This window comes from Colletotrichum scovillei (genome assembly GCF_011075155.1).
Source record: "Colletotrichum scovillei strain TJNH1 chromosome Unknown Contig00003, whole genome shotgun sequence".
NCBI classification, from domain to species: Eukaryota; Fungi; Ascomycota; class Sordariomycetes; order Glomerellales; family Glomerellaceae; genus Colletotrichum; species Colletotrichum scovillei.
This window is the reverse complement of record NW_023336261.1, coordinates 3272367-3284220: the sequence shown is the minus strand read 5'-3', so window position 1 is coordinate 3284220 and position 11854 is coordinate 3272367. Positions and strand designations below refer to the sequence as shown.

Genomic DNA, 11854 nt, shown 5'->3' with positions numbered 1-11854 from the left:
AATTAATTAAATTACTAATTAAGAGGTTAGCTAAAATATTATTTTAATAAGAACCTACTCTCTTAGTATATAGTTAGTAATTAGTAAGCTAGAACTTCAAAAATACTTATTAATAAGTTTACCCCTTAAGCTAAGTACTTATTTTAACTAACTCGATATTATAACTATTATAATTAATATAAATACGCTTAAAAAGTAGCGAAATATTTTTAATAATATAGAATTTAACTAAGTAATATTATAAATATTATAAATAACTAAGCTAATATAAATATTAAAATTTAGTATATTAATACTAGCTTAATTATAATAATTATAATAAGTGGGCTAAAAGAGTATAGGGTTAAAATAATAAATTAATATTTTAAATAGCTCTTATAAGCCCCTAGGTAATAATAATACATATATAAAAAAATCGTACTAAACTTAGCTATTTATACAGGCTAATACTAAGAGGTCTTATATATATTAAAATAAGTAAATTTTACTTTATAAATAACTAGAAGTAATAAAAAGTCGGGAGTTATTAATAAAGGGAGATAATAATTAAATTAGTTAACTATTTTAATTAGTAATTACATGGAGCATAATATACTTAGTTTCCTTAATATATAATATATAATATAACCCCAGCGGATTATTCTATTAAGGAAACTTAACTAAGTATATAGGTTTATAAAATAATAATATTCTATATTTAATATTATTATTAATCCGTAATTATAAACATTTTTAAAAAAATAAAAATTAAAAAAATAGTTTAATAGATAGTAAGGGCATTTATTAATATTATATATTAATATTATATAATTAATATTAAGAGTTACCTGAGCGATTAATAAAAGTAGTATAAAAATAAATAATTTTAATATAAAAATAAATAAATAGAATTTTATAAGCGTATAAGGCCCTAGTATTTAGTATTTTAATAATTTATCATAATAGTTAAAAGCCCTTTTTTATATTTCTAAAAAGAATATATTATATATTACTTTTTTTAAAGTCGCTCGTATATGTGTAGGTCTAAGCTGTTATTTTTAGATTAAATATTATTAATTATTGATTCCACTCCTACACTTCCATCCATCCCTATCACGCCCTCGTGTTGCGCACCGGCTTTTAGTTGGCAGACGTCACGGTCGGACAACTTCAAACATCATCACCGCTGTTCTAGATCATGGGTGTTTCCCTGATTGCGGACTCATCATCGCCATTGTCGAACTCGGTTCGGCGGCAACATGTGGTTTCATGGCCAGGAACCGTGGGCTAGGCCTCTTCTAATCGTCGCCTCGGTGCTGGCACTCGGCTGCACCTCAACTTCGAGCCAGGTACCTAGCTCAATCAACGCCTCACCCACAAACACTCAGATCGCCTTTTGTCAGTTCAAGACGATCAATTACATCACGCACACACTTCCTCAACAGTGTCTCAAGACCAGTTGGCCAGGCGGCAGGGCTATCAGCGATGGTTCAACTCCGGTGAACGACAACGCAAGCTTACCCCCCGACGATCCAACGAAAACCATACATAGTTCTGGAGATACCATGGTCGCGGCCACCAACGTCTCAACACTCGACCGAACAAGCAACGATAACACAAGTCCGTCTCCTACGGAGACTGCAACCGATGATGAAGTCACACCGAGGCCTTTCATGTCCTTTGAGGAATGGAAGGAGATGATGCTCCGAAAGGCAGGTCAAGACCCTTCAGAACTCAAATCCCGGAAAACAGTCGAGCGCGCGACCGAGCATGACAGAGCAACCAGAAGTTCAGGTCTTGACAGTCTCGGTATTGACGATGGGGAGATCGACTTAAACTTCGATGTTGTTTCTGAGAAAATCAGCAACATTGCATCAGCACCCCAGGCCATTCCGACAGAAGTGGCAACTCCCGACCAACAGCAGGAGCCTGTGCTTTATGACGATGGCAGAACGCAATACTACCGGAGTAAGGACGCTGGAAAGACCTGCAAGGAAAGGTTCTCCTACTCGTCATTTGACGCTGGCGCAACAGTCCTCAAGACTAACAAAGGCGCGAAGAATGCCAAGGCCATATTGGTTGAAAACAAGGATTCATACATGTTACTGGAATGCTCTGCAGGAAACAAGTTCGTGATTGTTGAGCTCAGTGACGATATTCTAGTCGACACCGTTGTGCTGGCCAACTTTGAGTTCTTTTCCAGCATGGTACGGCACTTCCGGGTTAGTGTGAGTGACAGGTATCCTGTCAAGGTTGATAAGTGGAAAGATTTAGGCACATTCGAGGCCAAGAATTCTCGGGACATCCAGCCCTTCCTCGTTCAAAATCCCCTGATCTGGGCCAAATACGTCAGGATAGAGTTCCTGACTCACTATGGCAATGAGTTCTATTGTCCAGTCTCGTTATTGCGTGTGCACGGCACACGAATGTTGGAGTCATGGAAGGACCAAGAAACACAGACCGATGAAGATGAGGTGGTGGAAGAACCTGTAGGCGAGTTGCCTAGTTCTGCCACCAACGCTGAGATTGGAGAGAATACAACGTTTGCACCCCTAGAGGGGGGCTCACCAGAGGTGGCATCTGACACCTCGTCAGACCTGCTAATGCCGCGCCACATCTTTTCGCATCTGGGTACGGATAACTCGACATGCCCTCCTTTGATGCCACTGCCGCATCCAGAACCAACTCCATCAGACCCAGAACTGCAGACTGGAGATCGTGTAAAGCAAGGCTACCAACCATCAACACATGATCGATTTCGAGCCGAAGACTCTGCCAAACGTGGCTCTGAGGACAGATCGGCGTTTGCCGCAGCGAACTTGACAGATCAAGTTGACGAAACATACACCCCATCATCGGCGAAGTCTGTCCCTGTCGGTGCACACCAAAGCAGCACATACACCGACCCTAGGCCAGGAGGAGGAGAAAGTACGATGTTGGGCACATCCTCGACAAAGACAGCACAAGCCACTGTCCAATCCCGCAACAAGCACAACTCAACAGCAGCGCCCTCATCTCCCACAGTCCAAGAAAGTTTCTTCAAAGCCGTTAGCAAGCGCCTGCAGTACTTGGAGTCAAATGTCTCACTGTCACTCAAGTACATCGAGGACCAGTCTCGCTACCTTCAAGAGACCCAGAAAATGGTCGAGAGGAGGCAATTGTCTAGAATCGACATCTTCCTGGACAGTCTGAACAATACCGTACTGTCAGAACTGCGGACTGTTCGCCAGCAGTATGATCAGATATGGCAATCTACCGTCATTGCGCTGGAGAGTCAGCGAGAGCAGTCACAGAGGGAAACCGTCGCACTCAGCTCTCGGCTCAACATTCTTGCCGACGAAGTTGTGTTCCAGAAGAGGATGGCTATCGTACAGGCCATTCTTCTGCTGTCATGCCTCATCCTCGTCATATTCTCCCGAGCAATGACACAGCCGATCCTGGCTGGTTCCTTTGATCTCGGTCGAACATCGAATCTGAACCATTCCGAATCTGGCATTAGATCCGAACAAGTTGCTCAGAACACATATACCTCCGCGTATGACAGTTTCGGCCGGCCGTTTGACGGGCAAGGCCGTGGCAAAAGAACCTCAATGGAGGGGGGTTCTGGAGCCTTGCAAAACTTGCAGGGCACGCCTGCAAGGCTGCTCACGCCGGCATCAGAAGATGGATACAGTTGCCAAGCCTCAGAGAGCAATCTGTGTGGCCCTGATAGGCCTATGATGTCGCAAACACACCCATTTGGTACATTTGCTGAGAATGACTCCACTGGGGATTGCCATGGCTCCTCCGTGGATTTTGGCGAGCATCTTCTTGTTGAGGAAGCGACCGGAACATTGATTGATGCGGCACAGCATGGTTGTGGAACTTTGCCCCAAAACTCACTTCGTTCAACTAGAGTCCTTCTAGACCCCCCGCCACTGGAGAGCGAAGCTGAGGCTGATTTAGCAAATCAACCTCTTGGGATCGTCTCATCTACAGTTCGCAAACCACTTCCAGCTTTACCAGAGTGAGTCTCTCACTTCGGCTTACAAAGCCCCACCTTGTACCGTATCCGACTCGACTTTGTGTTAGGTTCCTCACATCATTGTCATCGCATTGATGGATGGAACTGGAACCGGAACCACAACCTACCAATTGCCCTGGACGGCGTGGTGTATGCAGCATCCTGGCCGTAATGGGTTTTGTAATCGAAATGAGACAAAGCGCAGAAACATACTTGGCACGGCTGAGAGATTATGCAGCCATGATATCTTAGCAGAGTATAGCTAGGTACTAATGATTACACGTTCATGACACTTCCAGAAAGCTCCAGTATATAACAATCAAAGTTGGAGCCCCACGTATGTGGACAGAACTTTAATGTCCCAATTCCCCCTTAGTAGTATTGCGATGCCAGTACTTTCATTCGACCTGCATTATCCCTTGAAACTGCCTTCCAAATTCCACCACCCACTACCTTAAGCATGATACATGTATGGCTGCGTAGATGCTTCGAAGTCATGTTCTTCGAGGGCGGCCAATCTGGTACCTCGGTCATACTGCGAGCGTCTGCGGCGTTGCTCGTCGCGGAAATGCTGTCCAGCGTTGGGTGTGAAAAGCCCTGCGAGGTTCCTGTTAGCATGGTCCAGTAGACATCGGCGATCCTTTCGTACCAACGTGTTCTGCATTTTCGCAGCTTCGCTTCATCTTCGACTGGTTGTCTGGCTCTGGAAAGGACTCCTCCTCTCCCGCGAGCTCTGGGACGGGCCCGTTGGAGGTGTAGAACAGCTATATTGTAGTTAGTGTTTAGCTCTGTCGCGCGCCTGGTGGAAGCTCGCTGACCTTGGGACGATAATGCGTCGCTTCGAGCATTACGGAGCTGTTTCTGAACTTCTGGACAAGACAATCCTTGCCCTGAATGGCTTTGGGAGAGAATATCAGCAGGCCAGTTTGACGTTTATCCCACCTCGCGACACTCACTGGCGTAGGAAATCTCAGCGACCTTGTCGCTCTTGAAACAGTTCCTGGGTCGATGTAAGCTGGTGTCATGTCGTCTGGACTGATTGTTACGTTCAACATACCATCTCTGATTACCTCTGGTATTGACGAACTGTAATTTGAACATCAGCACTGCCGCGAACGCAAGGTCTGGGCTTACCGACATCAATGATGTCCAACGGCTACGAAGCAATGTCAGTAACACGTTACAGTTTACCCAAAGGCCAGACTTACGTCCACAAAATTGATGAAAGCGTATCCGACACTAGGGGAGTCCTTCGTGGTTAGTGCCTTGATGCATGATGAGATTTGAGAATGGCGATATTGCTTACTTGCAGTCATTGGCGAAATCAATCCGGAGATACATGAAGTCATATTTGCCCCAGCTAGATTCATCAACGATCCGCTTGAGCATTGCTTGGTCTACTTTGTTCGGAATGTTGCGAAGCATGATCTCAGCATTGTCAGTCTGAGTATCCAACAATATCAACACATTACTTACCGTGGTGCGAACATCTGTTCCTTCACGGATGCGGTTCACATCGACGTGGTTATGGTGGCTAGCAATATTATAATAGGGCGATCTGTTGACTCTAGCTGCATTCTGCCTCCGGGGCTCGGCTCTCGTGCCAGGAGACATTGACCCCATCATTGGCATGACCGGTGAAGGCTGTGAGAAGAGATGGTTCGTGAGCTGATACCTCGCTGAGTTGGATGTAGACGTAGGCGGCGAGAGGCGCTGGCCACCATTCAGGACGTATGCTGTACTTGGCTGAAACTGCGGCTGGCACAAGATGGGCCACATCGCCAGAGGGGAAACCTGGATACCGAGAGGGGGGTATGGAGATCCAGGCACGGGCATGGACACTCCCTGAGGCATGAGAGGCATCTGATTAGCTTGCTTGGAGAGGGAAAGTGCATGAAGGGCACTTGTCAGATCGTGCCTAGGCGTGGCTGGGCTGTGGTCGTCGGTCGGGCCGTCTTGAGGATCTTGGGTCGCATAAGGAATCTCGTTTTCATCCAAAAGCGACAGGGTGATATGGATCCCCTTGAAAACAATTAGCTCAATTTCAAAGTTGTCCCTGTATAGTTTGCCAGCGCTCGATGAGCTTACTTCGACAAGTATGTTGTTGATCACGACCACGGCTGTAGCAGCTTCGGCCTGGTCACTGAACTGAATGATGGCTCTGTATACCGAAGGATCATTGCTCTGCTGAGCATGGTATGCCGAGAGTTGGCCCCGGGACTGCAGCATGCGCTTGAGTACTGCTTCGGTGCGGATAACGTCGAGTGGACAGGGAGGAATGGCCAGGGCAACAACGGCGACCCAAGCTCCAGACTTGACTCTGTTCCTAATGGCAAGCTTCTCGAATATCAGTTACGAGACTTCAGTCAGAGATCCAATAAGACGCACCTCTGAAAAGTCAACATTTGACAGATAGTCGATTTCAAAGTCAGCCTCAACTCGATAAACGTTGTCGTGGACCAAAACGGCGTCACGTATATCGTTGAACTGAACGGAGATTCGCCCTCCTCTGTGAAAGATCTGTCGCGGTTCTTGGAGAGAGAGACCAAGTCGCTGGAGTTTCTAACTACTTGTTAGTCAAGATGTTACGTGACGGGAGACAAACCACTCACCATGAGACAAGTATTCAGATCGGTGATGCCAAGGTTTCGGTTTTGGGAGCCGATTATGAGACATTCCGAGAGTTCACCGACATTCCTAACTCCAGTCGGAAAGACGCTGGAAGCTGATTGCCTGTCTCGGTCGAGAATTGCGAATTCAGCGTTCTTGTCCAGTGGTGAAGAGAAGGGCTGGAAAGTAGAGGCAGTCGGCGACAGCTTCTGATGGCTAGTGTTTGAACTTGTAGTGATGAAAGGGTCCTTCTCGGCACTAGACAAGACACTGCCAAAGGCGCTCGAGGGAAATCTCGAGGGAGTGGTCTCTGGCGAGGCCTGTGCAATTGATTTGAGAAGACGGGAGGATCTCGTGGCGCTTTCCTCCGGAGAGAAGGCGGTCAACCTTGTGTCAGGCGTTCCCTTGAAGGAATCAGCAGCGCCGACAGAGGAGTGAGGCGAAGAAGGGTTAAACATGACGCTCTCATGGTTTTGGGCCATCTTGTCTGTCGTGATGTTTCTTCTCGACGAGCGATGCCTCTCAACCCAATGAGTGAAGACGAAGGGGAGGGAAATGAGAGAGTGGTGTCTGATTAGTGAGGGGAAGAGATCGAACTACCGAGACCCGGGGGATGATAGATGGAGTTGACAGGCTTGAGTCTCAACGCAACAGGTAGAAAATTGAACTCTGTTGCTTGCCCGCGAGGTAGCCGTGCCACTGCAGAAGTCTCAGACGGGTGACGATACCGAGTAGCTCTCACCTTGGGGTAGGCCGACAGCGAAAGTTCAGGACAAGTTGAGGATGCGTGGGCCTACGCGGGCTATGCGCCGACAAAGATGACCGGGTAGGCAGCGTCAGGTAGTCGGGGTGGAAGTAGGAGAGATATGTATGAATCTGGGGGCCTCGTGGGAAAATGTGTGATGTGAGGTGTGCGAGGCTGGATGTTGGTGCAGCGCAAGTTGAGGAGGGAAGAACCCGCCGTCTCTGAGGGCAGCGAACGGAAGGAGCCTATGTAGCAGTTGGTGGGCAGGTGGTGAAAAGGGGGAAGGCGCGTCGCAGGTGGATTCCTTCTTTCCTTCCAAGGCAGTGACACTTTCCTTCCGTAGTGGACGAATGAACATGACGAAGGCTTGCACCTGCCTGCCTCTAAAGTCTGAAGTTTCACCTTACCTACTGATGATTCCTCCCTCACCACAAAGGCTGCATCTTCTATCAGCCCACGAAGGGGATAGCAGCTCACCGAAGCATCCTTCAAATCACCTTAAATGAATGAAACGTAATGGAGACAGTCATCCAGAAGCAGCCACATTAACCAATATGCATCAGGTGTACATGTCCCGACTTACAACCTCTCATTTCCCATACTCCGAACGAGGGAGCAGCGAGTCGATTCGAACCGCTGGAAGGACACACTGTCCGCATCAGTTCCGAGGCAGGAACACGCGGACAGAAATGTGCCGTCATATTACTGTTCTGTGAAGAGGTGTAAGTCCAGCATGGTGCGTGGTGACACGAAGAAAGAGAGAGAGAGAGAGAGAGACAGGTCAGTGCTTGTAGATGCCGTTCGTGTTCCTGCCAGGCTTCTTCTGAAAGAAGTATAGTAAGTGGCCCGAGGTCATCCTTTATGAAGAATGTAGTATCAAAACTGAATGGACTTGCCATGTCTGAACAAGTCTGGCACTTTGGTCCATTATGAGCAGGTGATGATCTAAACATAACTGTTGCGCAGTATCAAGTTGGAGCTACGTTATGAGGGACGGGACCCACCCACCCCGCAAACCGGGAGACAAGGTCCTTGGCTGCCGGAGGACACGGCCCCGGGATGGAAGGTCGCCCACGTCAAAGTGGTGCTGCCAGGTGTGTCATGGTACCTTACGTAGTACTTTCCATGCGAGCACCTGCATTAGTGGCGCTGACCGAGTCTACCACAGTAGTCCAAAAAGGAAGAGCCTCCTCAGGCCTGCACAGCAATCCGCACATCTTAGCTCCGACATCACCAACCGCCGGGTGGAGCTTACCTACCTAATACCAGCCTATCGACCTACCTGAGTATCCGTACCTTAACACAGGGCCATAGGCACAACCCAATCGCCTTTTCGTCCACGTTCGTCAGGTTTCATTGAACTGGCCGCTTCTGCCTCAACCAGGGACTTGCTCATGCCCAGCCCAAGCCACGAAGCTGGTCCTACGACAAATCGCTACCGCCGACCGACCAAACGGACCCCGTGTCCAGTCCACCCCAACGAGATCGCGTACTGCGCAAGGCATGGAACAAGATGCCTCGGCGCCCGCAGACCTACGATGATTATGGCGCAGCCGTCCAACAGGTTGAATCTGAGCCGAGATCCCAATCACATACACCTCTTTCATTTGCTAATTCGAACTTGCTCCAGATTATCATCACTTCATCCGACGCAGACTTTCTCGACCAGCTCATTCCGGTCCTCAAAGATGCTTCGCACTCGAATCGAACCCCCTCGCTGATGCAAAATCTCGTGCGATATGCCGAAGACAGAGAGTCTGATATCGAGAGAATAGGCTTGACAAAGCACGAGGAGTTTCTTGGTTCCGTGAACCAACTTCAGAACGTGCGCGAAGGCACTGTTACTCTCACAGCAGAGATTCTCAGGTTGAACCAGTCTATCCAGGCCAGCACCGAGAAGCTTGCCGACCAAAAGCAAGCTCTGGTCAACACAAGAGCCGTTCGCCAGAACATTGCCGACGCATCGGATGCTCTGAAAGAGTCGCTCAAGATCCTCCACGCTGTCAATCATGCCCATGACCTGATCCGCACTAAAAAGTATTATGCAGCGCTCAAGTCACTCGAAGACTTGCAGAATGAGCATCTGATCCCGACAATCCAGAATAAGTACGCCACTCAGCACAGACTAGCCGATGTGATACAAAAGTCGATACCCGCATCCCAGAAAATCATTTCTGAAGCCGTTATGACCGACCTAAATACCTGGCTGTTTCGAATTCGCGAGACCTCACAGTTCCTCGGTGAGGTCGCGTTCTATCACACCGAACTTAGAAGGGCGAGACAGAGAGAACGTGTGGAGCGAGACAGTTTTCTCAACAACTTCAGACTCAACTCGTCGATCGAGCTGGTCTTTGACGAAAGTGAAGAGTTCGACGTGCTCGACAACGAGGAGCTACGGGTTGACTTCACCCCGTTGTTCGAGTGCCTCCATATCCACAATGCCCTGGGTCAAAGCGAGAAATTCCGTGCCGAGTATGCTACAACTCGTCGGCAGCAGAAAGATTTACTACTGCCAAGCACGGTGAATCTTGTTGCAGAGGATGAATCCTCCCTGAGCAGTCTCCTCGAAGGAATCGCTGGCTTTGCCATCATCGAGAAGGCGACCATGAGACGAGTCCCCAACTTGCGCTCTGCAGTTGATGTAGGCTGACTCTCTTCTCGGCCTCCTGTGTGCTGGCGCTGAATTGTTATTAGGTTGACGAGCTATGGGACTCAATGTGTCACACTGCTATCACATTGACCTCTCAGGCCCTCAATGAAGTCAGCAACGCCGAGATACTACTCAAGATCAAAGGCGTTATAGCTCTTTTCATCCAAACTATGGAGGTAGGCGGTCTCGTTGACTCGTGTGCTACTTTTCGAAAACCGTTTCCTGACACTTGATCCTCGACAGGGCTGGGGCTATTCTGTGTCTATACTGGACAACTTCCTGCTTACGTTGTTCGACAAGTATGCAGAGCTTTTGAAGCGTCGCTTCAGCGAAGACTTCCAGGAGGTACAGAATCTTGTCCACTTAGGCATAATCTGGTGTGGCTAACGCGAGCTAGATTGTGTCAACGGACGACTACATGCCTATGGCAATTAATACTCGTGAAGAGTATGAGAAGGTGGTGAACGTTAGCTGGTTTTCCCAAGAAAAATCGCTCGAGGAGCTCAGGTAAGCAAGCCTATTATCTGAACATGACCTTACCCAAGTGTCTGATCATCATTCAGCTTCCCCTGCGTTTTGCCATTCTCGCAGATGTATCCACTTTGCTGCATCGACATCCGCAACTTCTTGAACCAGTTCTACTTCTTCTCCGATGACCACTTCCAGCATCCAAATGTAATCGACGACACACTTCGCAAGGCAAGTAACATAGCTGGTATAGCTTGGGAAACGTTACTGACTCTTCACCAACGTGCAGTCGCTTGACGAGCTGCTGACCGAGAAGGTCTGCAAGTCTCTCGTCGAGAGGCTGAGTTCACAATATCTTGGGCAGATTGTGCAGATTCTCATCAACCTAGAGCATTTTGAAGCCGCATGCCAGGAGCTTGAGCAGCTTCTTATCCGAGCAAGATCGTCTACGTCAGCTGGCGGCCCTGTCACGCTTGTTGCCACTGAAGAATTCCGAAACAACAAAAAGACAGCCGAGAAGCGTATTTTCGAACTTGTCAACTCAAAGATCGATGACCTTGTGGATACAGCTGAATATGACTGGTATGTTGGACTAGACTGGTTTCGGTTAGAAAGGAAACGTCTCATTGAGGTTGACTGACAATGGTATACAGGATGGTGACCACGACATCTCCCGACCCAAGCAGCTACATGCAGACCATGACTCGGTATCTTTCGACCATCATGAACTCGACGCTTCTGGGCTTGCCAAGAGAAATCAAAGAGCTCATATACTTTGATGCACTCAGTCATGCCGCCAACAAGATTCTTGTGAGTTTCTTGATGCCCCGGACAGCCCCAATTCGTTCCTCCATCACTGACATATGTTGTTGTGCAGGCGTTGCCACTTTCCCCGGACGTCAAGCATATCAACACCAATGCCGTCGCAGCCTTGGCCAAAGACGTCCAATATCTCACCGAATTTGTCGACAGTCTTGAAAACGGAGCCATGCTACGAGAGAACCTGGACGAACTCCAACAAACGATCAACCTGATGCAGTCTGACAATCACGACGAATTCTTTGATATTTCAATCCGCAACAAAAAGTTCGGTCGCGTAGACGCATTGAACGGTCCCATCCTACTGGAAAAGTAAGGCTCAAGATCACTTTCGTCGTCCCACACTCAAACATTAACATTCCTTACAGGCTTACCTCGAATGCCCAAGGTCCCACGCGCAGCGCTCCTCTCGCCAACTTTTCATCCAGATTCGGTATGATGAAGTGAGAGCCGTTTGCCTCCCAGATGATGTATGCAAAACCTAGTGCATGCAAGGGGTACTCTGTTAAACACACCGGCACGCGTCATATCTGAGTCCTGCTCAAGCAAATACCCATTTGTATTCTCTCCGGGATGTTAC

At 48.1% G+C, this 11854-nt stretch overlaps 3 protein-coding genes across 3 annotated transcripts; 2 read left to right on the top strand and 1 right to left on the bottom strand.

Moving 5' to 3' along the window:
- The first annotated feature begins 1098 nt into the window (after positions 1 to 1098).
- On the top strand, positions 1099 to 4271 carry HER10_EVM0008150 (uncharacterized protein). The gene has a single exon (XM_035477682.1). The coding sequence runs from the start codon at positions 1239 to 1241 to the stop codon at positions 3987 to 3989; it is 2751 nt and encodes a 916-aa protein (XP_035336282.1). The 5' UTR covers positions 1099 to 1238; the 3' UTR covers positions 3990 to 4271.
- A 69-nt stretch (positions 4272 to 4340) lies between these two features.
- On the bottom strand, positions 4341 to 7074 carry HER10_EVM0004625 (RNA recognition domain-containing protein 2; the record flags this gene model as incomplete). The annotated part of the gene is made up of 12 exons (XM_035474261.1): positions 4341 to 4579; positions 4632 to 4746; positions 4801 to 4880; positions 4939 to 4982; positions 5040 to 5068; positions 5121 to 5138; positions 5191 to 5221; positions 5289 to 5410; positions 5459 to 6004; positions 6071 to 6319; positions 6371 to 6544; positions 6595 to 7074. 12 exons carry the CDS (start codon positions 7072 to 7074, stop codon positions 4437 to 4439), a joined length of 2031 nt encoding a protein of 676 aa, XP_035335958.1. The 3' UTR covers positions 4341 to 4436.
- A 1776-nt stretch (positions 7075 to 8850) lies between these two features.
- On the top strand, positions 8851 to 11721 carry HER10_EVM0010451 (uncharacterized protein; the record flags this gene model as incomplete). The annotated part of the gene is made up of 10 exons (XM_035479910.1): positions 8851 to 8901; positions 8968 to 9978; positions 10032 to 10163; positions 10231 to 10332; positions 10385 to 10494; positions 10551 to 10686; positions 10745 to 11037; positions 11109 to 11265; positions 11333 to 11586; positions 11643 to 11721. The coding sequence occupies 10 exons, from the start codon at positions 8851 to 8853 to the stop codon at positions 11719 to 11721; spliced, it is 2325 nt and encodes a 774-aa protein (XP_035336483.1).
- Between the last annotated feature and the right edge of the window lie 133 nt (positions 11722 to 11854).

What these genes read in the sequence shown, in the direction of transcription:
- HER10_EVM0008150 (XM_035477682.1), top strand. Translation starts at nt 1,239, where the DNA reads ATGTGGTTTCATGGCCAGGAACCGTGGGCTAGGCCTCTTCTAATCGTC.